The sequence below is a fragment of the Syngnathoides biaculeatus genome, chromosome 12 (assembly GCF_019802595.1).
Source record: "Syngnathoides biaculeatus isolate LvHL_M chromosome 12, ASM1980259v1, whole genome shotgun sequence".
Lineage (NCBI taxonomy): Eukaryota > Metazoa > Chordata > Actinopteri > Syngnathiformes > Syngnathidae > Syngnathoides > Syngnathoides biaculeatus.
Window position 1 is genome coordinate 21,101,620 of NC_084651.1, and position 24,854 is coordinate 21,126,473.

The window sequence follows — 24,854 nt, forward strand, 5'->3', positions numbered from 1 at the left end:
TTTAAGGTAAAGGTTGTATTTATTGTAAGCAAAGAGATGACTGTCAACAGAAACTTGACCCCATTACATATAGTAATGTAATTGACAAAAAGACTGGGTCGTGAGGAGTCCAATCATACAAAAGAACTAGCAATTGCAAGCACCTTTGAGTAGTCCCCTTCCATTCTTTTACGTAAATGTGTGGGTATAGGAACCTTAATCCTTGTTCCTGTTGGGTTACCATTTTCCTCAATGAGAACGACATTATTTGAATCAAAGCGTGGATTCATGGGTTGTCCGGGCATTTTGTGACCAACAATTAGGGCAGCTTTCTTCTGTCCTTTTATGGCCAGCAGCACTTTGTCACCGACTTTTCCAATGCCGTTCTTAGTGTACACATGGATCACTCTGGGAGGCCGGTGGTAAGGTGTATTCCCGAGAGAGCTGTTATCCACCACTCGAACTCGCGTCATTTTCTGAATGGCCGCTGTGGCAGCAGTCACACTAAAGAGACATATACCATACATTGCGTTGGACAGCACGCTCACTCAATAGTCATGCGGACAACCAATAATGGAAAGACTAATATATCATAAGAACAAAGTGTTGATGTAAAAGATGAATTATAAAATGTCGAGCACAGCTTCATAAACTGTACAGTCACAATGTTCAAAATAGATGGTTGGTGCTTAAGCAACGTTTCAGCATGAGCTATCAAACCTTTCGAACAACAAAAAAGAACCATGCTTTTATGATTTCGTGAGCCGTGTAACATAGCTATGTAAAACTTACCCGAATGTCCTCTGAGGAATCACGGACGATGTATCAGCGAGGAGCCCGGTGACATATCTTGCAAACAGGTGCAAAGCCATAGCTACAAGAAATACTGCGTAGGCTCATTTAATTTGCAAAATATGTTCAGCATGTTGTACAAAAAACCCCAACAACGTGGCTATAGTTAGCGTTGACTAATGACCGCATGGGAGGCGGATAAAAAGCAGCGTCTATTACATTTGATCTGAATCAGAATAATTGTACACAAACAAGTCTATTTGTCCAAAATGCCTTACGCTTTTGTTAGAAATGTGATCTTACCGTTTTTCAGTCCATGCCAATGTCAGATGCGTGACGTCATTTATCAGCGACAAGTAGCGCAAATAACGTTAATCGTACTTTAGAGCAAATGTAGATGTTTGAAACACAAATTTCAGTTTACATATTACCCTTTTGGACCCGGTGATGAAATAGTAGATAAACAGCAGTAATATGTCGAATTTAGGTGGCTTTCTTTTTACTAATTTTACGTCATACTTCTGCGCTCCGTTTAACATAGAAATGTACAGTATAGAAGCAGCATTCGAAAAGTATGCTACGTGATTGAGTTGAAAAGTGCTCCGCCTGTCTATAAGTTGTATAGCTATAGCTGTCATGCTGGAAGCATGATTGGAGTCTCCGCCCGCTTGACTGGTCTCGTCTTGAGAGTTGTCCAACCGGCTGTCTTGACACACACAATAGTCACAGCTTGACTAGCGCGTCGTCGTAAACAGGTTATTGTTACACTGTTTGTCGAACTATATTTTAACTCACAACTTTACGTTGTAACGAAGAAAGTAAAACTTAAAAAAAAAAAAAACAACAAGAAATATTTATATATTTCAGTAGACTCCACCTGTCTTGTGCTACATACAGCAGCTAATAGCGTCAACGCTATGGTTGACTGCTAGCCTTCATTGACGAAGTGATAAGTCCGCTGACTGCACTACTGCGAAGTGAAACGTAAGTTGACCACTGGGGCCGGTGTGGAGTTCTTTTCATTGATACCGTTCTCGTCTGTATTTTAAACGGTTGTGATGTGAGGAAAGTGTCCGTTTGGGTGTTCGAGGTGCAGTTTTCGCTTGACAAGGACAAAAAGTAAACTGAGAAAAGTGATACTGTTAGCGTATTAGCGGCAGGCTAACTAATACGATACTGTCAATAAACGAGTGCGGTAATTTTTTACAACAAATCGCAGGGATAAGACTACAGAATTGTAATAATAGAATGATTCGACTCAATTTCAGGTAAAATTACGTTGGGATATCCATTGATTATTTTGTCGTACTATACAAGTCTCTGTTGGTACAGTGGGATTTATAGTATTAGATGATGACCGTCATAATCATCGGGAGCGCAAGTTAAAACCGTTTCGGCGTCCGTGGTCTGTCAGCAGTTGATTACGTATGCTCACCGGCACTGTAAAGATACGGAACGATTTTATTATGTGCAGACAATATATTAGCTGTAATTTCTGAATGTGGTCTATCTCCATGTAGGAATTTGTCCTGTAACGAGTCAACAGTTCACATGTCGCCCAACTTGACGTGAGCAATTGAGCAATATGCGATCTCGAGACAAACTCCTGACATTTCCACAAACTCACCACAATGCTATAAGTGCATTGTAAGCGGCGTCATTCTCTTTAAATGCGGTGACATGGATGTCCAAGAAGTCTGCAAGTCTACCGTGGAGTTTAGGACGTGTAAGATGAAGGCACAGTAGGGTGTGCTGTGTCTTCCACATCGGCCCATTTGAACCCAGTGCTCTCTATTGGTTTATTGTTGGGCTCTGGCTGCTTTGCTGCAGTGATGTCACAGCACTCCATGGAGCAAATAAACGACTTAGTGTTAGGGCAGATGAGCAGCATCGCGAAGGTTGCTAATAGTGTAGGGGGTCGAAGGGTAAATATGTACCAGCACACTTGTGTTTTTGCCCGAGTCAAAACATAAAAAAAAAGTGAACCTCCAAGGACGGTTGCCTGTACGCTTTTGCAGGTATCTGTTCTTTGAGTAAGTTTTTCTGCTTACATATGAAAGCAGAAAGCAGATGTATGTACTTTCTACTCCTTTTTTTTTTTAAAGGGTTATTTTTTTTTCTTTTTTTTGTCAACTGTGGTTCATATCTTGACTGAGATCTTAGGGACTTAGTAGGTGGAAAAAACAGGGCACAGTATTGACATGAAAAAACATGAACCAAATTGGATTAATGATGACTCAACAGATTGGGGAACAGAGGTATTCTCCATCCACAACCTATTTGAGAAAATTGTTTGTTTCTAAGAATGACATGTAGCGACTGCATTGTCTTATGCCATCCTACAAACATATCAAATTATGAACATCTGATGTTAAAATGATTCCATCTGATATTTAAAAAGGGAAAAAAACGCATGCGGTTAGAGATGTATTTTTTCCTGTTATCACTAGCTAAGTCGGCTCGGTGGAGCAGCTGTAAAGCGTTGGCCTCACAGTTCTGAGGAGGACCCGGGTTCAATCCTGGCCCCGCCTGTGTGGAGTATTGCATGGTTTTCTCCCGGCCACTCCGGTTTTCTCCCACTTCCAAGAAACATGGATTAATTGGACAATTGAAGTTGTTTGTTTTACTCCATGTTAGTATGTACTCTACATACTCTGATCTCCACTCTAGATGGTAGCTATGCCTCTAAAACATTAAGATGCCACCTGCCATAAAACAAGACAACTATATAAAAAGAATGGAAGTAACACAAAATAAATACAATGGAAAAAAATTTCAATTGGGCATTATGCCCTACTGTGTAAACGGAGCCCAAGACCAATGTAAGTACTGACCCTAATGGAACGTTTTTGATACATTAGTTTAGAGTTTTATCAGTCTTACAAAATTTTAGTCTAATCCAACGACAACGAAAACTGTAATTCATGTATATTTGATAGATTTGAATTTGTACATCTTTTAAATAGGAAATATCTTAGGGAAGCTTGATGATTGGTTTTGGAAGTGCTTGAATTTGTTCTCAGAAATGCCAAATTGAAATTGTAGAGAGAGCATAAAATGGGAAGAGCGCTGATTTTAAAAGAGCACCTTTCGGTTGTCGTGTGTTGTCATCAGTTAGGCATGTTGTGATTCTGATGAATGACAACCCCAACTTTGGTGAAAAAGGACAGAAACCTTAAATGTGTTCTTGCTTCTTCCTCTTAGGTCTAATTCTCACATGATTGGCTGGTGTTTGCTACTGTTATTTATTTTTTGTGTACATCGACATACTAAATTTTATTAATGCATTGACTTTCTTTACAGATTTTCAACATGTTGCAGTGAGCGATGCATTTGCTGGTATTAGGAATGGCCATCTGGGGAGCGCAAGCTTGTTCTGACTCTCAGAGCTGCACGACAACACTGCCACCCAATGCCACCTCCAAAGACTACTGCTACTCGGCCAGAATTCGCAGCACAGTGCTGCAGGGCTTGCCCTTTGGTGGTGTACCGACTGTTCTCGCCCTTGACTTTATGTGCTTTTTGGTGAGTTGTTCTGATATTCAGTCCCCTCCAGAGGTGGGTAGTAACGTGCAAAATTTACTCAATTATATTTCCCCAAATAAAATGTACGCATACAGTGGCGTTGCGCCAATCCAACATGGTCAGTAGTGTCATTTGACTCCAATTTAGCAATCAGATGCGACAAGGATCTAGAGACCGCACACAAACCCTCTGTGGGCCTATCAAAGTGGCACATTTGGAGGAAAACAGCCACGCAAATGTTTGTTACCGACTCCTAAAAAACAACAGCTCTGTCATGTGGTGGAGTATATTAAATTGTGACTGCACCAAAGTGGGTATTTCACCTGACCTCTAACTCAAAAAACCTTGCGGTAAGTCTCTCTGCTCTCGCTCAAACACACGATCAATAAGTCTGGTCGGCAAACATCTTCTTCAGTCATTTAAGTGAATAAAGCAAATATTTTCTCTGTACGGCCCAAACCATGTGCTGTTGGTTTTTGGACACTTAAAACTTGAAATTGTGGCGGTTGTGTGTAGACTTTTTTTTTTTTTTTCCCCCTCTCTTTTTTGTTTATTTTTCTGATTTGAAAAAAACAACAAAAACATCAGGTACTAATGAGTTACTTGCAGTTTTCTCTTTCTTCGTCTTACGCCAGTATATAGACTAGTACTTTTGACTTTTACCTGAGTCAGGTTATCATAAAGTACGCTTACTTGAGTATAATATTTGGCAACTCCACCTACTTCTGGTCCACTTCAAAAGTATTGGACCGACAAGGTCAATTCCTTTGTTGTTGTATACTGAAAACATTTGGGTTTTAGATCAAAACATGAATATGCAACAAAACTTGGGAATTCCATCTTTTATTTGCAAGGTATTTACATATGGATGTGTTGAACGACTCACGGCACAGCATCTTGTATTTGAAGCCACCAATTTTCAAGTGAGCATTTATCATTAAATTAACTTTAAGTGACAAACATTTTTTTGGTGGCATGAATCTTATTGCAATCACTACTTCAAGCCTATGAACTGTTGGCTTCACTAGACTTTTGCATTTTTTCATTTGCAGCCTCTTTTAGTTCTTGTTTCTGAGGGTTTCATGCTTTAGTCCTTCCTCCTTTAGTCTTCAGGAGGTCAAATGAATGCTATATTGGGTTAAAGTCCGGTTATTGACTAGGCTAGTCTGAGACCTTCCACCTTTTCCCCAATGAAGTCCTCTCTTGTGTTGGCAGTATTTTGAGTCATTATCTTGTCAAGATGACGCTTCTCCCAATTAGTTTGGATGCGGTTTTCAGTAAATTGCCAGATAAAATGGTTTTGTGAATTTTTGAATTCATTCTGCTGCTACCATCATGAGCAAGATCACCAATAAAGACGATTGAGCCTGTTCCAGAAGCAGCCATGCAAGTCCAAGCCATGACATGACCACCACGCTTCACAGATCAGCTGGTGTCTTTTGGACCAAAAGCAGATCCTTTCTTTCTCCATACTTTGGGTTTTCCATTCCTTTGTTAGAGATTAGACTTCATACAGGTTTTAATCGATCTGATCGTAATCGTCTTTGTGGCCTTTTTATTGGTAATCGGGCAATTGGTTGTTTTTGATACCTTCGCCCCTGGCCTGTGGTGATGGGCAGTGATATCACTAACTGCTGTCTTAAGGTGTTTCTTCACAACGTTTCTGTCAACTGTTATTGATACCATTCACTGACCAGTTTGATGCTTGTTGCTCAGTACACCAGTAGTTTTTCTTTTTCAAGACATTCCAAATTGTTGTATTTGCTATACCCAATGTTTATGCAATAGCTCTGGTCGATTTCCCCTCTCCTGTAAGCTTCAATTTTTGCTTTTCTCACATGGACAGGTGTCTGGTCGTCATGTTTGCTAAACTGGAAATGCACTTTTCACAGATGAAAGCAAAAACCAAGCAAACAAAAGGTGCTATTCTGACTTAACATATGTGGATGTAAATACGATGAAATTAAAGGTGTCATTCTGAACTTTGGTCTCATATCAATCTTTTGATCCTAAAGCCAAATTTTTTCAGTATACAACAAAAACAAAAGAAATTCACGATCCAATACATTTGAAGGAGACTGCAAATGCGATGATGACCTCCTGTTTATTTTCATTTTATATTTTGTAAGATTGCCGTTATTTTGTATATTTTTCAAATATTTCTTGAAAATATTTGTGCCCTTTTAGGGATTGCTGGTTGTGTTCTCCTTCCTGCGAAAAGTTGCATGGGATTACGGACGCCTCGCTCTGGTCACTGACGCTGACAGGTCGGTATGGTTTATAAGGAGTTTAAATAACTTACCCAGTCATAGCCGCTACTTTAGAAATTCACAAAGTATGTAACTAATTTTCCTTGACATTACCATTTATGTTTATGTATTTAAATTTTCCATTTGCTGGGTATCTTGAAATGACGTCCTGTCCTACAAAACCATGCTGTAGAAATTGCATTTGAACATTTTCTGGAAAGGTTTGAAGGGTGGGAGGCAGCCACTCGAGATCTGTTTTTACATTAAGTCCTTGCCATGATTAGGCTACAGACAGGATGTGTTATCAATGGTGATCGTAAGTTCATTACACCAAACGTAGGTCTTGACAGTTTTGTCTCAGACTAGAAATCCATAGAATACACATTTGACGGCAAAAATTAAGCAATCGTGCTTAACACTCTGCTCAAGGATTTGGCTCAGACAGGAAGTTGGTGTCAGTTTTTTTTTTTTTAAATGACCATCACTTATCACATGGTTTGTCTGGTTTAGTCGAACCCAAAAGCTATTATTAGATGTTAATTTTATGAGAAAATTGGGATTAAGAACAGTATATTAAATTAAATTTAATATGAACCCCTAAAGCACTTTAAGGCATTCAAGCATACATTAAATGTAGAACTCTTAACATTTCATGAACTATCATATTTGTTAAAAAAAACATTCTAATTGAAATTCCTGTCAAGCCTGTACTTTCACATTATATTGTCATGTAATTACAATGACTTATTCTTATAATTAAATGACTTTTTTTTTTTTTTTTTTTAAAGAGTAGTCCTGATACTGTCAAATTTATACTCCCAAAATTGAAATTGCACCCCCATTGATATCAAATGCATATGGATGAAAAGAGAAAAATGCAAGGAGAGAACACTTCAAACCTTCTCTGCCAAAAAGATAATTCCTCATTACACGCTGCTTTAAACCCCTGCATCTCCCAGCTGTGGACATTTTGATTTTACTCCACTATTTTTGCAGCTGCGTGTAAACTGGTAATTGGGTTGTCGCGTAGCGGGATGATGGGAGGGGGTGGCAGCTGCCCAAGTCAAATGTTATTTATCGAAGCAGACAATATTTCAATGGTGAAACTCTCATCAAAAACAGATACACTTAGATATTTGTTCATTGAGAGAGTGGTTATGTTGTGTGTTGAGAAGCTACTTAGTATGCCTATCACATAAAATGTTTTCCAGTGTTGCTTTGAGCCTGTATTAGAAAGCAGAATTGCTTCACAGCAACACAACTAAATGTTTTGCCTGTCTTTTCACCAGGAGAATGGATCAGCGTTACAGTCGTCTGGATGATCGGGAATAGTATGTTTGTATATTGTGGCCCTGTATTGTTCTTCTTGCTCCCCTTTTCTGTTGTTAACCTACCTACCATTTATAGGGTTCCCCATTCTTGGTGGTTTAGTGTTTCTCCAGGTGTTTCCCAGTCCCAGCGTCTTAAATGATTCTCCCTCATCTCCTTGCCAATGTCATTCTTATGTTGCTGGGTGTCCTTGTCTTTAATTAGATCTATGTGTACTAATCTCTGTATTAACCTCTTTCTGAAGCATGGCCTCCTCTTGTGTGGCCGCACAGCATGATGCACACAGACAACATCTTTAAGTACTAATGTTTCTTCATCTACACGCCACATTGATTTCTACACTTTTTGATTTTCTACACTTGACCCAACCCTAATTTCCCATTTTTAATGAGGGGGGTCTGGTGACAACTTTCTTGTAATAAACCTGCTTTCAGTCCCAGCAGAGCCCATTTCCTGTTCTTATAATAAAAATTTGGCTCTCACTCAGAGCTTCTTGAAAATGTGTAAATATGAAGTGCTACCGACGAATGTGATACTTTTAAATAATATTAAATTCCCCCAAATTACCTTTACTTGAACAGTATATTCATGATCTTCAGCTATGTGAACCAACAAACAACAATGATTGAACCTAGAAAATGAATATCCATATGCAGATTTTTATAAGTACCTGAAAGTAGTGAAGTTATCTGATGTTTACTTCTTGCAATATTCCAATGAAATCACAATGTCCCATCACTGATGAGCTATTTTGAAAACAGGCCCATGGGCTACTCATGTGGTCCTTGGTGTCAGTAACTCCTGAAAAAAGTAAGGGACAGCATATTGGCTCTGCAGGACAAGCTCAAAAGAATCTGGTTCTTGTTTACCACTGGGTTTGTTCTAGGGTTGGGTAAGTTCTCTTCGATGTGAAAAGAGGTTTTGAATTTGAGACTTTCAACGGTCCATTGTTTTGAAATTTTTGGTCTTAGTCTGACTGCATCAATTATCTAAAAGCTGGATTCCATCTCTGTCTGTGCAAGTGCACACATTCCCTGCAATAAACCACTTGGGGAGATACTGTCTGGAAGGGGCAGGTGAACCAGCCTATGCGCCAATTTACTGGAAATGCAGTGTGGAATAAAAGCTTCTTTGTATGTGTATGAGCTTTCTTATACTACCAATGGCAACCCTAGTGTGTTTGGACACAAGTGTTACACCAAGAAAAGTCTCTGCATTGTGTTTTTGTCACACAGTGCGGCTGCTGATTTGACAACAGACACATCTGAACGCTATGAGCGCCTCACCTCAGTTTCCAGCTCGGTAGACATAGATCAGAGAGACACGGTAAGAATATCATTGCAGTTAGAGTATGAATGATTACCGGTATGTTTGGTGATGTTTCATTCACATGACTACTCTTCTCTTACAGGGATTCTGCTCTTGGCTCACTGCTATATTCCGCATCAAGTGAGTCAACCTGCTTGTTTAACAACAACAACAACAAAAAAAGTAGAAAAATTGAATTTCAAGTGCTTTTTTTTTTTCAAGTAAAATTAAACGAGTTAGCTCACTTCAATAATGTAATTTTCCTGTAGGGACGATGAGATTAGGGAGAAGTGTGGCGAGGACGCAGTACATTATTTGTCCTTCCAGCGTCACATTATCGGCCTGCTGGTAGTGGTGGGTGTGCTTTCTGTGGGCATCATCTTGCCTGTAAACTTTTCAGGAAACCTACTTGGTAAGTTGACTGTTTTTAAAACTAAAGAATAAGACCACTTTCAGTGTCACAAAATTGTCATGTTATACTGATAAACTAGTGTGGCTTGACATGTCGTCTTGAAATAGCATCTAGTAATGATTCATTGAGGAATGTACATGGCCTGCAGACAATAAATCATTATCATAAATGGTCAATTTGTGTCATGGGATATCTCCCTACTCCATATTTTTCCGTTGCTGTTCTTAATATTTTATCTGCTGTATTCTAAACACCACATTTCAGCAAGTCTTCCAAAATAATGATTGTATTTTTCCAACAGAAAACAATGCTTATAATTTTGGAAGAACTACGATAGCAAATCTAGATGCAGAGTGAGTTTGTTTGCAACAATTTTAACACAAATTTGTTTCACAGGCTTTTGCGTAACATTATCAACTTTTTATATTCTATCCAGTAATGCACTTTTGTGGCTGCACACCATCTTTGCATTCCTTTACCTGTTACTGACAGTGTGCAGCATGAGAAGACACACGTCCAAGATGCACTACGCAGAGGATGACCTGGTTAGTTTCGCATTAAGTCACTCCACAGACATACATAAATTTTCTTTTAACTCCTTTTCGCAATTCACTCCAGGTCAAACGAACGTTATTTGTCAATGGCCTCTCCAAATATGCAGAAGAAACTGAAATAAAACAACACTTTGAGTAAGTCCCTTTGAATTTTTTTTTTTTCCATGTGATTTCATAGTATCTCATAACAGCTCTTCTGTAGCTTATCATTTCCTGCCATCTTATGTCCTCTATTTCTGCATTAGAGTATATGAGAGCCATGCCTTTCCTCTTATTAAAGCTGGTACCCAGGATGACAATGGCAGGCCTTTAAGTATAAATGTTCATAATATAAACCAGATGAGTAGAATTATGCAAGTCATGTGTCCTTTGAGGAGGGGTGTTTGGCTCTGATGCCAATTTTATTAGCCAGCCAACTACTCTTACTCTCTTACTAATCTCTCTGTCATTTTGTTTAATAGGGAGGCATATGAAAACTGTGCTGTGCTGGAAGCCCGCATCTGTTACAATGTAGCCAGGCTGATGTATCTTAACTCTGAAAGGTACCAGTTTTCCACAGAGGTTACAATTATTTGGATAGTGTCCTGATTATATATCAGTGATGCCGCAAGTGTATTGCATATTTGTATGCAGGAAGAAGGCAGAGCGCAGCAAGAAATTCTTCCTTGATTTACAGGCCAAAGAGCACATAACCACAATGATAAATCCAAAACCTTGTGGACACCTTTGCTGTTGTATCATCAAAGGCTGTGAGCAGGTCAGTAGAACAATTCCTTACTTTTAATCTCAAATACACTGCTTAAAGTTTCTGGAAATCAAATGTTTTATAGATGCTGATGGACATTTTTATTTTTATTTTTTTTTGCCATCTTGATCATTTTCCTAAACGTGGGGGGGATTTGTTGGGAATATTTATTAAAGATTCCTTAACTATCATTATGGTTCAGATCATAAAAAACATGGCATGGCATTTGAACAGGGCTATGTGGACTTCAGTATGTACTGAAATATTTTAGAAATTAAATGTTAAATTTGCTTCAAATTTGTTATATATTTGGATGTTTATGTCCCTCACAGGAAGAGGCTGTGAGTTATTATACCAAACTAGAGGCTCAATTAAAAGATGGCTACAGGAGGGAGAGAGAGAAGGTCAACAGAAAACCTTTGGGAATGGCATTCGTCACCTTTCAAAATGAATCCATAACTGCTACGTAAGAACTCTACGAATAATTTCTATATTAATAAGTATGTAAATGCAATTTGTTTTTTTTTCTGTGTGTATGTGGTTCATCTCAGAATCTTGAAGGACTTCAATGCTTGCAAATGTCAGGGATGCCACTGTCGCCGAGAGCCACAGAGCTCTGCATTCAGCGAAAAACTCCAGACGCACAACTGGACTGTCAGTTATGCCCCTGATCCGCACAACGTCTATTGGTGAGTGTACATTAACATCTCTGTATTACCAATATAAGATAATTGGTTGGTTGCGTTGGCCACTCTTGACTTTTTTTAATCTAACTGGGAGATGACCTTTTTTCCTCCAGGGAGCATCTCTCACTGGGAGGATTCTCATGGTGGATCCGCTGCTTGATCATAAACTGCGTCCTCTTCCTCCTCCTCTTCTTCCTTACCACTCCTGCCATCATTATCTCCACCATGGACAAGTTTAATGTTACCAAACCGGTGGAATACCTAAATGTAAAGGGATTTATTTGGAATATTAAAGATTCCTTAACTATCATTATTGTTCATCTTCAGCCATCCTCAGACTGTGACACATGTGACTGTTTTTTGTCTAAATTTAAATCTACAAAAGTGTCTGAATCATGATTACATGAATTACAACTGGCACAGATGCGTCTGTAAGCAATCACTACTTGTCTAATTATAAGTCATTAAGTAATGGCCCAAGCTATCTTCAGCATTTGCAGAAAATAGCCATTAAAATCTTGAATCTTCTTATGGAAAAAATAATCACTGAGGATTGACACGAGACTTGTGAATGAAAATTTGATTTTTGACTTCAGATATCAGTAGTCATAGAGCGTAGTCTATCAATGATTTGAAAAATGAGCTGATAATGCTGAAATGAATGTACCTACAGAATGAATCTTTGACATCAGTTCAGACCCTCAATTTAGCCGTCCCGTTCATTTTTCAACATATCAATATCTCTGTTTTGTCCACAGAATCCAATTATCACTCAGTTCTTCCCCACTCTCCTCCTGTGGTCCTTCTCTGCCTTACTTCCTACCATTGTTTACTACTCTGCCTTCTTTGAAGCCCATTGGACGCGGTAAGGTTTTCACTTTCAGTGGTCATTCCAGGAAGTATTAATCTTGTGTGAGTGTGCCATTTATTTTGTTTTTCACAGATTGATAATGCGGCCTTTTGTTCTTACAGGTCAGGAGAAAACAGAACTACTATGCATAAATGCTACACTTTCCTCATCTTCATGGTACTTCTACTACCCTCCCTTGGTCTAAGCAGGTACTGTATATTTCTTTTTATCCCAGAGAACAACGTACTCCAGAAAAATACTTTTGTTTCTTTTAACGCTGTACTTTTACTATTAATACCAATTTTAACATTTGTGTTTTTGTCTTTAGTTTAGATGTTTTCTTCCGGTGGCTTTTTGACAAAAGATTCTTGGCAGATGCTAAAGTGAGATTTGAGTAAGTTGCATCTGTACGTATAATCCAGAGCTGTGCTCCACGTATTCAGTGAATTAAAATTTGTTACCAATTCATCACATTTTTAACAGTCCTCTTTGCATCAGAGCATATAGGATCTGTTCCAAATATTTTATAAATGGATGAATGAATGAAAGAATATTGTCGGTTAAATGATAAGTCACCTCACTCCTGTTTTTTCAGCTCAAACAATCCAGTGTACAAATTTTTTGAATGTGTTACGCACCATGACAGTCTTGTAGTTAAAAGAGGAAGTCTCTGAGGCCTACGCGCGCATACACCAGTGCATAAACAAAGGTCCCCCAGAGCTCCAGGCCGGCAGTTGCGGATGGTTCTTCGGACGGGAATGACGCAAGTCTGACAAGCCACCGGAGCTCGGCTTCAGCGGAGGCCTTTAGCCGAGCTTCGGGGTCCGGGGCTAACAGCCTCCATCGCCTGCAAGCTCGGCTTGCGGCCCGCCACCAGAGCTCACTCGTCAGACTCCGCGTCATTCCCTTCCTTCCCAAGAACCATCCGCGGCTGTCGGCCCGGAGCTCCCGGGGGCCTTTGTTTACGCACTTATGTCGCGCGTAGGCCTCCGAGTAGTCAGACTCCGCGTCATTCCGCCCGAAGAACCATCCGAATAGTCAACATTAATTACAGCCACAGGTTCAAATTCGTATGGAAGTATTCCCCCTTCTTCCCGATCAACAGATACTGCTATTTCTTCATCAGATGAGGATAAAAACGAGAAATCAGCGCTGGGCATAAATGCTTTCCCATGTAATCGAGCCTTTGTTGCGGCACTGTACACGTCACATCCGCGCACGTAGGTCATGTGACTTGCGGAAATGGCAGCGCCCCTGAAAATTTTTAATTGTCGATATAAAAAAAATCTTCTCAAAACACTTTAAAATGAGAGTTAAGATCGCATTATGAAATTAGGGTACATATTGGTACCTATTGGATACACTGTTCAAAGCACTGGATTTCCCCTTTAAGGACCAGAAACTAGAGTGCCAGGATTAAACCTACGTAGGCATGGGGAGAACATGCAAACGCCACAATTCTGCGCGCGCGCGCACACACACACACACACACACACACACACACACACACACACACACACACACACACACACACACACACACACACACACACACACACGCGCGCACGCACGCAAAACTCCACACAAGAAAAAAAAAAAACTCCACAAAAGTCGAACCCGGGTCCTCAGGACTGTAAGGCAGTCAACGCTTTACCAGCTGAGTTTACCTTGCTGCTGTTTGGGAGGCAGTATGAACTTCCACCAAGGTCATTTCATTATCACTTGGACCCCGGCCACCCTCTTGAATAAAACAACCTTTCCTACAACATAAGGCCTACCTTTCACTGATAGGTTCTACCATCCTTCATTGCCACGAGTGCTGTCCTCAGTGCAGTCCTCCGCTGGCTGGCCTAAACGCACTCCAAAATCGATAGGATGGATGAATGGTGTGTCCTGCGTGTCGTCCTCCGCGTAGTCAGACTCACGTCATTCCCATCCAAAGAACCATCCGAATATCCAACATTATTTGCACCCACGGGTATGTATTCCTCTGTCTTCCCGATCTATTTCTTCATCAGAGAGGATAAATCCGAGAAATCAGTGCTGGCCATAATTATGTCCCAAAATAAGCAAGCCTTTGTTGGGGCACGTAATACGTCACATCTGTTTTTTTTTTTTTTTTTGGTTTTTTTAGCATGACCAATAATGAAATAGAATGACCAAGTCTCAAAAATCTACCCACTACAAAAATGCAAAACATACCTATTTTAAAGTATATTGAGGATTCTTTGTATAAATGTATGTTTGTGTGCCTTGCATAAGTGCATGAGCCAATATTGCACAACACAACATAGTGAACCATAAACATTTTTTGTAACTATCTGAGTTCACGTTGGTGATCACTCAACACCATATGAATGAAAATGTACAACTGGGCTGTGTCACTCACGTCAGTGGATTCGTCCAACTGCAGTGAGAAACACTGACAATCTCCGATGTCCTTCCACACATCAGCCATGGGTTCACAACGCTGTGTAACTTTACTCCTTTACAGATGTAGAGATTTTGTTGAAGATAATATTTCCACCTTATTTTTAAAAGATCGGAACGAGTCAGCTATGCCTCTTTATGTGTGATGTGACAAACCCGGAAATGATGCTTCATGGCGGCTTTCGCTGTTGAACTACAGCATATTGTGTGAAAAGTGACTGCTGTACGGCCAGTTGGGATTTTAGTTCACTTTTCTCATACTCAACTTGGTTTTCGGTGGAATGTCGGTGTCGTATTTTCCATAAACAGTTTGATGATACCGTTCCACATTTCACTACAATGGCAGATGAAACAAACGCACTTCGAAAATGACATTGTGGGGGGAAAAAAAGTCCGCCTCACATTCTGTATGAAAGTGATACGTTTTTGTCTTCTGTACTACAGCATCTATACTCATGTTTAAGATTTCTTAACCAAGAGCTGAAAATAGGGGGGGGAACTCACTGACAGCCTCACGATCGACCAACGCATTGAGCACCCCTTTTCTAAATGTTCTGTGACTGTCTAGCAAGCAGTCAATTGTGTGTGCGTCCTGCCGCTTACCTATAATGACATGGCCTCCAGTTATCTCCGACCCCAATGAGGGCTAGCATTATAGATATTGGGTCAATATTAGTTCAAAATACAGCAGACAATGTAAAACAACTGTCATGTCTGTGGCGTCCCTTTTTAAGGTGCGTCTTCCTTCCTGACAATGGAGCCTTTTTTGTGAACTATGTCATTGCATCTGCATTCATTGGAAATGCAATGGACCTGCTCAGGATCCCTGGTCTACTTATGTACATGATCCGCCTTTGCCTCGCTCGATCAGCAGCCGAGCGGAGGAACGTCAAGAGGGTTAGTATGTGACTGCCTTACCAACAATTTTTTTGTGATTTAATTAAAGTTTGGTCATAATATACAGTCAAACTCTAATACAGTATTATTATAAGTCTTACAATGTATAGCACAGGTATATGTAGTATTCCTTATTTTTAATATTTTATGTTGAACAGAAAATGGACTCCACTTACATAGCGCTTTATCCACACCATTACAGTTCCCAAAGCGCTTTACACAATCTCACATTCATATACTAATGGGCAACTGCTGCCATGCTACGTGCTGCCAGGCCCACTGGGTGCCAATTAAGGATTAAGTTTAACTATCTGGTGCAAATAAAGATAATAATAATAATGTTATTTATTCTGTCATTCTGTAGCATCAAGCTTACGAGTTTCAGTTTGGAGCAGCTTATGCTTGGATGATGTGTGTCTTCACGGTGGTTATGACCTACAGCATCACCTGCCCAATCATTGTCCCCTTTGGTTAGTGTTGCCTTTTTTGTTTGTGCTGTTGTGCTGCTGCTTGTGCTGCCTGATGCAATTATGTTGTCCTGTTCTTCATATCCTTGTGCATCAGCTATCTTAATAGGATTTACTATGACTTCATGCCCACTTCTCTGTGCAGGGCTGATGTACATGCTTCTCAAGCACTTAGCAGACAGATACAACATGTACTATGCTTACCTGCCTTCCAAACTGGACAAGAAGATCCATTCCGGAGCTGTCAACCAAGTGGTGGCTGCTCCAATTCTTTGTCTATTTTGGCTTCTTTTCTTCTCCACGATGCGCTCTGGTAGGAAAGCACTCCATCTAGAGGCCAAACATTACGATTACAAATTCCCCCCCCCCCCCCACACACACACGTTTTTTGGGAAGCAATGGCAATTTAAAGCACCTGATTAACAAACGTCCACCAAATTTCCTTTTCCAGGGTTTTCAGCTGCAATCTCAATGTTCACGTTTGTGGTTTTGATCATCACAATCACTGTCTGCCTCTTGCATGTCTGCTTTGGACATTTTAAATATTTGAGTGCGCACAACTACAAGGTAACAAAGTCTGTCAATTTTTAGGTATTTTTTTGTATGTAGATTTTTTTTTTTTTCTTTACTTCATATTTTGTCTGCCCCAGATTGACACTCAAGTATTGGATGTGACCGAGAATGGACCTACAGAATGCACTACTAACTCCAACAAAGCAGCAGTAAGTAGTCAGTCTTATTTTTCTTTTGTGTCGTCAGTTTCTATTAATCTGAAAGGATCTTCTCCCACAGTCCAAATATATTATGGTAGTGTGAAAGGTCATTCCATGACAATTTTATTATTTTTTTTGTATAAATGAGTGGCGCAAAGACATGTTATTTTCCAATGTTTGTTTATTTTTTTTTAGATTTTGGAAATTACTTGTCACAGATTGTAGCTGTGTTTTTTGATGAGTGCGTTCTTTATTTGGAATTTTTTTCCATCAGACAACTTGTGCATTTACCAACAATGATAACTAATTAAGGTAGAAATGCACACCACTATACCACTTCCAAGATGAAGCGCAAATGCAGTGAGGCATAGAACTGTCTTTGTAAGCTCAAATTAAAAAAAAAAACAATGACAACGTTCCGGTTGCCAAGAGTGCTAATTAGCTATTTATTTATTTCTATAGCTAACATTGAAAGATTGAAACAATGACCAATGGGCAAATGGGCACACATACAATTATATAAAATAACATTTACCTTTGGTTCATCATGGACATTATTTTGCGTTTTCAGCCCGTTTCATTTGTCTGCTTGGTGTTCTGAAGCTCCTCTTTTTCGAAGTCTCATTGAGTCCTCAGTAGCCCAATTCTCTGTGACATCAGCTTGAAAGAGTTTCACTGATAAAGCTTTGTGACATTGAGATGATTACCCATGAGTGCACAGCATACGGTATAGTCATATTTTCAGTTGTCATGGTAACTGCATATGTATACCTTTCAAATAAGCAATACATTTAGAACACTGAATATGTAAGGTATTTGGGATACGGAACCTCTTGTCAATATGAAAAATGGAAATGACAAATATTGTTTTCAAAACCTGTAAGGGAACACGCCAAAATGAAGTCTAATTTTTTGCTGTAAGATACCTTGTTCAGTAAATATGAAAACTACTTTTACTAGAAATTTGTCCATTTTACCAGAATAGATTGTTTTGTGAAATTTTTGGTTAGCATTTTTTTGATGGTCGAGAATGTATGTGCTTTTATGTACTTTTTTTAAAACGTTTTTTTTTTACTCATTTAAAATCGGCTGACTTCGGGCTTAAGGCAGACTACACAGTGTTGGTTGCCAGTCAGTTGCAGTGCACTCACTTATAGACAAGACAACCATTCAGACTCATTTGGACCAGTGGCAACTGAACCCATACTGCATGCACCAAAGTGAGGCGAATGTACCCCTACACCATCAGAGACTCATTTAAAACAATTAAGGATTAAAACATTTTCAGGTGTAATATAAATCACAAAACACCTGTAGCTACCCTTCCATCACATCAAAAGATTCAAATCATGCAACAAGCGCATCCGCGTGAAGTTTCTTGCCCAATGTCTATTCTTGTCTATGGTGCTGGCTTGCAAAGTTCCTCTTGACCAAATTTCTGTTTTAATTTTTGTCCTCTTCAATAGCAGATGTACATCGCAGAGGTTCTGCAAGATCCAAATTCAGAGGAGGCCGGATCGGGCAGTGGCGAGGATGACGGCCAGGGGTCATTGCAGGATGAGGAAATAATTAATGTGGAAAATGGCCTGAATGAGGACTTCCAGTCTGGAGAAGACAGCCTCATTGAAAATGAAGTGCGACACTGAGAAAACAAAGATTCAACTTTGAGAAGAATGCACTGAATAAATGAACTAAACTGGACGTGGTTCATCAAGGTCACCAAAGCATCTCAACCTGATCGAGGGACATAAAACTAGCTCAAGGATTCTTATATACTTAAAGCGTGTCTACTTGCAAAAGTAATGAGCAGTAAAGTCCCTCAGAGCCACCACCACAGCGCATGGACTCGGTGAAAAGTCACAAAAGGAGACATGACAAATATGGCCCTATCTTGCACTTGAAACGAGAAGACAAAACTTTCCACAAAGGCACCGTCGATAGCATGCCTTCAAAAAGTGATTCCCCCATGATTGTCTGCTAGTACCCCAAAATGTCCCCACTCAATGCTTCTTATGGAATGCAGCTATCAAGAGAGGTGCAGATTTTTCCACATAGCTCATGCGATCCCTGAGAAGCCTCAAAGAGGGGAGCATTGATTAGAATATGTACATTGCCCTCCCACTCTGCACGATGATTGGTATTTTAGCACACTACGCTGTTAGAAGCAATGCAGCCCATTGGGAATGCTGCTGGACTGCTGCTGCTACTTTAGCCTGCTGCAAGAGGACTTTTGAGTTGAATAGGATGGACAGAAAGTTGGTGGGGTCAGTCTGTTATGATACTCATTGAGTTTCTATTTTTTTGCCAATAGGTTTACATATTTACGCACAGATACTGACATTTGCATTAATTTTTGACGGTAACTGAATATGGAGTAGTTTCTCACTTGTCCTTGTTGACTGTGTATGTAGGCACTTGATCATGTAGGTCCTGATAGGTGTACTGTATTCTAAGATGTTGGCAGCCATGCTACAGCCTCCTGAAGCTGATTTTATTTTAATGAAATATCTATGATAAAACATGAACCATCCTAAAAAAAAGTCAACAGCCACATATGTGGGTATAATGCATTCAACATCTCTATTTATTATTTAATTCAATTTGCAAATCTGAACTGTAAGTACACATTTAAGGCCTTACTCTGCATCAAACTTGTCGTTTTTATCATCTTTTTGAGGAATGATGGGTGCAAACTCATTTTATCTGACCCACCATGCAACTGCTAAAAATTAATTACATAAATTGTTATAAATCACCCTGAAGCATTTAATCTACATAAACTCAAAATCTGTGGTCGTTATTTGTTCAAATCTTTTTTTTTTTTTTAAATAAATATCCTGTAGCAGGCCCCCCCGGTGAGAAAATGTTTCCCAACGCTGTCATTGGGACTCCAGTATGAGTTTGTCGTTTTAGTAGCTGTTGATAAAGTTGAAGTCCCATTGCACAGCATTGACAATAATTCCTGTAAAAGCAGCTGCTCAGATCAACAGAAACTCTCGAAGGCTTCGATCACAACACCAACAGTGACACTAAGCTCTTGTCTGAATGTGTCTAATATTTTGGTACTAAAAAAAGAAATGTTTGACATGTTCAAGTGGCGTTCTCTGACGATTGTAAGGTGACTTTCATACCTCTACATTTGTATACCTCTAATATGTCTCGAAATCTCTGAATGAGTTTCAGAGGGATGCTTTGACAACACTTTCTTTAACTTTGAATGTAGCTGACATGCACAACTTTTGGTAAGATGCAAACAGTGCTCAATAGGTGATCAGCTTTGGCTCACTGGAAAAGCAACCATACGTGTTATTTTGTATTAAAACTGAACTGACAGGTGTAGCGCCACTGCAAGGAGAACACCCATTTGTGTATGAACTCATCCATATTGTGAATCAGATTGTTTTACTTAATTTCCTATTCATCTCTTGACTCACTGGAAATAAAAGTTTTTTTTTTTGTTAACAAAAAAAAAAACAAAAAACAGTTGTCCGGTTGTTCATTCTCAAAATATATTAGTAAATGGATGGATGTTTCCACATCTCAGATTCTCTAATTGAAGTAAAATACTGTATATAGTTAGCCCATCAATTTTTTTCAAAAGAGTCACTGGTGAGCTGGAGCCTATCCCATCTGACTGGGTGAGGAGGGGGGGGCAACTGGAATTGGTATTAATGTACTGTTATCCATGCGGTTTTGTTCAATAAAATGTTCAATAACTATAGGGCAGGGTGTCAAACTCAATTCAGCCCAATTACGAAGCTCTCAAGTGGGCCAACCACGATTGGTGTCTTAAAAATCCATAACTGTTCTCAATGGTCCTCTTTATTTTGGTGCAAATTTCAAGTAATTTTGGAAAATACATATTATTTGTTGCAAATCCTGATTAGTAAGAATTTTTCAACCAAACATTTCAAGAGTATGAATCGGTGAATATCCACCATTCAGTTATGCAGCTTTGTAAATGTATACATAAAAAAAATGTTTGAGAATTGGAAAAAAAAAAAGTTTCTATCTAACAAACCAAAACTCTTTTAACAAGAGGCTTTTGACTGAAATGTAATGTTCAGTGTCTTGAAACATTTCTACAGGAGGTACTTATTTTAACAGTCTGAACATGGCACGCTATTTTATATACGTGTGCTCCTGAAACTTGGCATTTTTTGGCTTTCACAAGTGCCTCAGGATCATTTCAGCGTTGTCATAGGAGGAACTTAGTATTAAAAGTTGCGTTTATTAAAAAATAGCAGTGAATGCCTTCTCTATCGCCATAGGCCGGATTGGACCCCCTGACGGGCCGGTTTTGGCCCGCCGGCCGTACTTTCGAAATTCCTTTTATAGTATATACTGTATATTATAATTATGGGTAATGTGGGGAAACTAAGAGGCGCAAAGACAACATATTGTGTTTTTAAATCTGCTTTCCTGGAGGTGAAAGTGTTCTCCAAGGAGTTCAAAGTTGTGCGGCTGCGTGCGTGGCGTCTTCCTTCTTTTTCGTTGCATGCCGCCGCCGCCACCGCCACCGCCGCCGCTGTTATTCTGTCGTACACGACAGGTACTGTAGCAGTACTTTGGGACGGTCACGAGCGGAAGCAAAAGAGAACACAAGTGTCTTCAAAACAACAAGAACGAGCCGTCGAGATGGACGCCGGGTTGAGCATTATCCCAATATCGATAGCAATGTTTCTCGGTTGTTTCTTGCTCGGATTCATCCCTCTGTTGTTCCGGTTTTCGGGGGTAAATTGTTTCGCTCTACAACAACCTAGCGACATTTTCACCGTGCTTTTGCAAAATTCGAAGTCGAAACGAATGCGCTGCGACTTCTCCTTATACGACTATTTGGTGATGGAAATGTGGTATTTTCAGTTTGAAGTTCGAAACTTCTGACGACGTGTATGTGTGTTGTAGAGAAGCGTGCACTTCGTCTCCATCCTGGGTGCAGGCTTGTTGTGTGGAACAGCCCTCGCCATCACCATCCCCGAAGGAGTGGAACTACTGCAAGGGTCCTGGACGCACCAGAACGGTCATTATCCCATCATAAATGTACATTCTGTACTGTTAGTGTGTATTTGGCCTCATCGTGGTATGTATTTTTTTTTCTTTTTCTTTTTTGGTCTTCTCGCAGCTTCTTTACTTGCTGTGAATGCAACCTCCACACAGAGGGCCCCCACCCCTCAGCTGTGGATCGGGGTGGCTTTGACGTTGGGCTTCACCTTCATGTTTGTAGTGGATCAGCTGGGGAGCTACTTATCCCTGTGTGGTAAGTGCACATTGCATTTAGATACATTTGGCACAATCCGATGGCGGGCACTCGTTTGGTATGTGGTTCTTCAGTCTGGAATAACATGACGAAATCCACTTATCACGGCACGGATGGTGGATGATTTATTTTTTTGTTGGTAATTTCAGGACAAGCGACTCCGAACCGGGACGCCTTTACAGCCACACTGGGGTTGGTCATTCACGCGGCAGGTACTGTTATATTAATATTATTAACTCCATTTCTGTTAGCGTTTCAGCGCACTCAGCCATCAACAAAGTAATGTACACACTTCATGTGACTCGCTTTTATAAAAAAATATATACTTAAAGCCTTGACCTGGAGCGGTGATTCTCAACTGGTGGGTTGTGACCCAAAAGTGTCAATTAGTTCACGACAGCGCCGCCACTCGACATGTTGAGATCGTGAAGGGCACATAGTTAAACTAGTTTAAAAAGTGGATCTTGAAATATTTACTGCAATTATGACTTCGCAACTTTTAGTTTATGGGCGGTGCATTCCGACGACATACAGTACTTACCAACTTGTTAAGTTGCGCCATATGTTTGTTACTCTTTTATAAATGGAGGACCCCTGTACAGTGAACTATTTCAATTCAGTAATTCCACATGTTGTCTGAAAATGAAACTGCTTGCAGACGGGGTAAAGGAAAGTTCAAACATGTCCCAGATTGGTATGCCTTTGACCATATTGAGGAACTCATTTTTGTAAAAGACCATCAGAACATTCCAGGTTGGTCTTGCATTTTATTTTGATAAAAATATAGATTAATATTCATAGGCCTGTCACAATAACACATTTTTTAGAACGATACATGTTCCCAAGGGTAGCACGAAACCTTAGGCCAACTGGTTAGGGCGTCTACCTGACAGTTTTGAGGACTGGGGTTCAAATCCTGGCCCGACTGTGTAGAGTTGGTATTTTCTCCCCGTGCCTGTGTGGGTTTTCTCCAGGCACTCTAGTTTCATCTCCCTTGTCCCCAAAACATACTCAGTAGGTTAATTGAAGACTAAATTGCCTGTAAGTGTGAATGTGAGTGTGAATGGTTGATTGTTTATACTTGCCCATGAATGGCTAGTGAGACGTTCAGGGTGTACCCCACCTTATGCCTGAATATAGCTGAGCTATATCGGGTCCAGCACCCCCGCGACACTTGAGTATAAGTGGCTCAGAAAATGGATGGATATTTTCCCAACAGCTATCACAATAAATAACTTTCTTTTGTTTTTTTTTTAAATACCTCTGGAATAATGGAAAATAAGACCTGTCCTCTTGCAGGACTGTGTGGTTGGTCTGCTGAATGCGTTGGTTGTAGTCGAGCCCTTAACTTGTCAAATATGTTCGCTGCTGTCCACTACTCCCTGAATAACGTGTGCCACAGGTTATATTTCATATACTGTTAAGTTCCTGTGTGAATGTGTTCATTGGAGACTGAGACACACAACAACTCGGAGCGAGGTGCTTACCTTTTCAACTACATTGCCGTGATGGAGTGAGCGGGTTAGCTCCTAGTTTGTGGGCAAGCGGACATAATAAATGGTTAACTTTTGCTTGAGTGTCTCGGTTGTGTGCTATTCTCTGCACAAAGAGCAAGCGTATGAAATCTTGGGTCAGCAGTCCACAGGCCCACCAGTGGCCAATGACACAACCGTTCAACTCGCCGCCGGTTCACCATAACAATGGCAATTTATCAATACTCATCACGTCCATTTTATTTAATAAATAATAATTTGATATAGTAACTATGGTGACACAGCAATGTATTGGCACAGCTTTGTACCGTACAGTTTCCACGGCACATTTTAGTTCGTATCCCACTGGGGCCTCCACTCCCTGAGAAGGGTTGCGTCAGGAAGGGCATCCGGCGTAAAAATTGTCCCAAACATATATGTGCGTTTTATCTGAGATGACACGCTGTGGCAACCCCGAAAGGGAAAAGCCGAAAGAAACTTACTTACTTATCAGTAGTAGTTATGTTCATCAATTTTTAATTGAAGGTGCTCTGAAAGGGATTCTGTAACTGTATTAAGCATGCGCTATGTTTAAAAACATGATAACAGTATGCATACTTTACTGTTTGTTTTCAAACGCTATATTTGAACTCTTTTTTTTTTTTTCCTTTTTACCATCATTTTAAACCTCCATGCAAGTGGCCAGTGACTGGCTGACAGTTAGTGGTTTTATTCCTATTGAAATAGGTTTACCAAATCATTGCTTAGCTGTGGAGAGAGAAAACTGCGTTTGACACCACCAGAGGAAATTGTTTACTTGTGCGAGGGATTGCCCTGTGAGTTGTATGGCGATGTAACATGTAGTCTGCATTTTGCCCGAAGTCAGCTGGAATTGGCTCCCACATGTCATGTCATATTGTTTTCTGCCCAGTGGAGTTGCCATTGCACACTTCATTTTGTTCTCATTTTCAATGAATCTCTGAGGCCTCTGCTGGTTATGTAACACCTCTTCCAAATGGGTGTTACGAGAAGAAAAACGTGCAACTTTATTCTTGCCGTTTATAAAAATGTCAATTAGGTAGGTTTTTTGAATATATATATATATATATATACCTTTTTTTTTGTGTGTGCTGTGTTCCAATGATATAAACACAGAACGGCAGACATAAAGATTCTTTTCAAACACTGAA

The 24,854-nt window shown here is 39.9% G+C and overlaps 2 protein-coding genes and 1 long non-coding RNA gene across 10 annotated transcripts in view; 1 reads left to right on the top strand and 2 right to left on the bottom strand.

Moving 5' to 3' along the window:
- mrpl14 (mitochondrial ribosomal protein L14) lies at positions 1–9,564 on the bottom strand. 3 transcript variants are annotated; one of them, XM_061836720.1, is made up of 5 exons: positions 9,428–9,564; positions 9,238–9,333; positions 8,545–8,675; positions 772–853; positions 1–483 (listed from the first exon to the last, which is right to left on the bottom strand). In XM_061836720.1, the coding sequence occupies exons 4-5, from the start codon at positions 849–851 to the stop codon at positions 114–116; spliced, it is 450 nt and encodes a 149-aa protein (XP_061692704.1). In that variant the 5' UTR covers positions 852–853; positions 8,545–8,675; positions 9,238–9,333; positions 9,428–9,564; the 3' UTR covers positions 1–113. The 3 variants fall into 3 exon arrangements, with proteins under 3 accessions (XP_061692704.1, XP_061692703.1, XP_061692702.1); XM_061836719.1 differs by lacking the exons at positions 8,545–8,675; positions 9,238–9,333; positions 9,428–9,564 and adding an exon at positions 1,075–1,216; XM_061836718.1 differs by lacking the exons at positions 8,545–8,675; positions 9,238–9,333; positions 9,428–9,564 and adding an exon at positions 1,075–1,191 and having other exon boundaries at positions 772–865.
- The window catches only part of LOC133509564 (CSC1-like protein 2), a 25,906-nt gene continuing 2,254 nt past the window's right edge, over positions 1,203–24,854 (top strand). Inside the window, exons 1-27 of one of the 6 annotated variants that reach the window (XM_061836706.1) lie at positions 1,203–1,526; positions 1,639–1,755; positions 4,075–4,296; positions 6,484–6,563; positions 7,835–7,876; positions 9,110–9,200; positions 9,286–9,323; positions 9,452–9,594; positions 9,896–9,947; positions 10,031–10,139; positions 10,213–10,283; positions 10,610–10,690; positions 10,782–10,905; positions 11,226–11,359; positions 11,445–11,582; positions 11,693–11,846; positions 12,338–12,444; positions 12,552–12,638; positions 12,758–12,823; positions 15,593–15,755; positions 16,120–16,225; positions 16,368–16,535; positions 16,674–16,789; positions 16,873–16,944; positions 21,841–21,955; positions 22,058–22,192; positions 22,342–22,404. In XM_061836706.1, the coding sequence (XP_061692690.1) occupies positions 4,099–4,296; positions 6,484–6,563; positions 7,835–7,876; positions 9,110–9,200; positions 9,286–9,323; positions 9,452–9,594; positions 9,896–9,947; positions 10,031–10,139; positions 10,213–10,283; positions 10,610–10,690; positions 10,782–10,905; positions 11,226–11,359; positions 11,445–11,582; positions 11,693–11,846; positions 12,338–12,444; positions 12,552–12,638; positions 12,758–12,823; positions 15,593–15,755; positions 16,120–16,225; positions 16,368–16,535; positions 16,674–16,789; positions 16,873–16,944; positions 21,841–21,955; positions 22,058–22,192; positions 22,342–22,404 (2,653 nt within the window). In that variant the 5' untranslated portion in view covers positions 1,203–1,526; positions 1,639–1,755; positions 4,075–4,098. Of the gene's footprint in view, positions 1,756–4,074; positions 4,297–6,483; positions 6,564–7,834; positions 7,877–8,722; positions 9,008–9,082; positions 9,201–9,285; positions 9,324–9,451; positions 9,595–9,895; positions 9,948–10,030; positions 10,140–10,212; positions 10,284–10,609; positions 10,691–10,781; positions 10,906–11,225; positions 11,360–11,444; positions 11,583–11,692; positions 11,847–12,337; positions 12,445–12,551; positions 12,639–12,757; positions 12,824–15,592; positions 15,756–16,119; positions 16,226–16,367; positions 16,536–16,673; positions 16,790–16,872; positions 16,945–18,401; positions 19,760–21,840; positions 21,956–22,057; positions 22,193–22,341; positions 22,405–24,854 lie in introns of those variants that run through there. The other 5 variants (XM_061836707.1, XM_061836708.1, XM_061836711.1 and 2 more) reach the window with 5 other exon arrangements.
- LOC133509569 (uncharacterized) lies at positions 14,294–17,574 on the bottom strand. Its single transcript, XR_009797382.1, has 3 exons — positions 17,471–17,574; positions 16,427–16,532; positions 14,294–14,437 (listed from the first exon to the last, which is right to left on the bottom strand). It is a non-coding gene; the product is annotated as an uncharacterized LOC133509569 (long non-coding RNA).

Excerpts from the sequence above, each read along its gene's own strand:
- mrpl14 (XM_061836720.1), bottom strand. The coding sequence starts at position 851 with ATGGCTTTGCACCTGTTTGCAAGATATGTCACCGGGCTCCTCGCTGAT. Across the intron at positions 484-771 it reads ATTCCTCAGAGGACATTCGG|TGTGACTGCTGCCACAGCGG; the intron begins GTAAGTTTTACA and ends ATGTCTCTTTAG.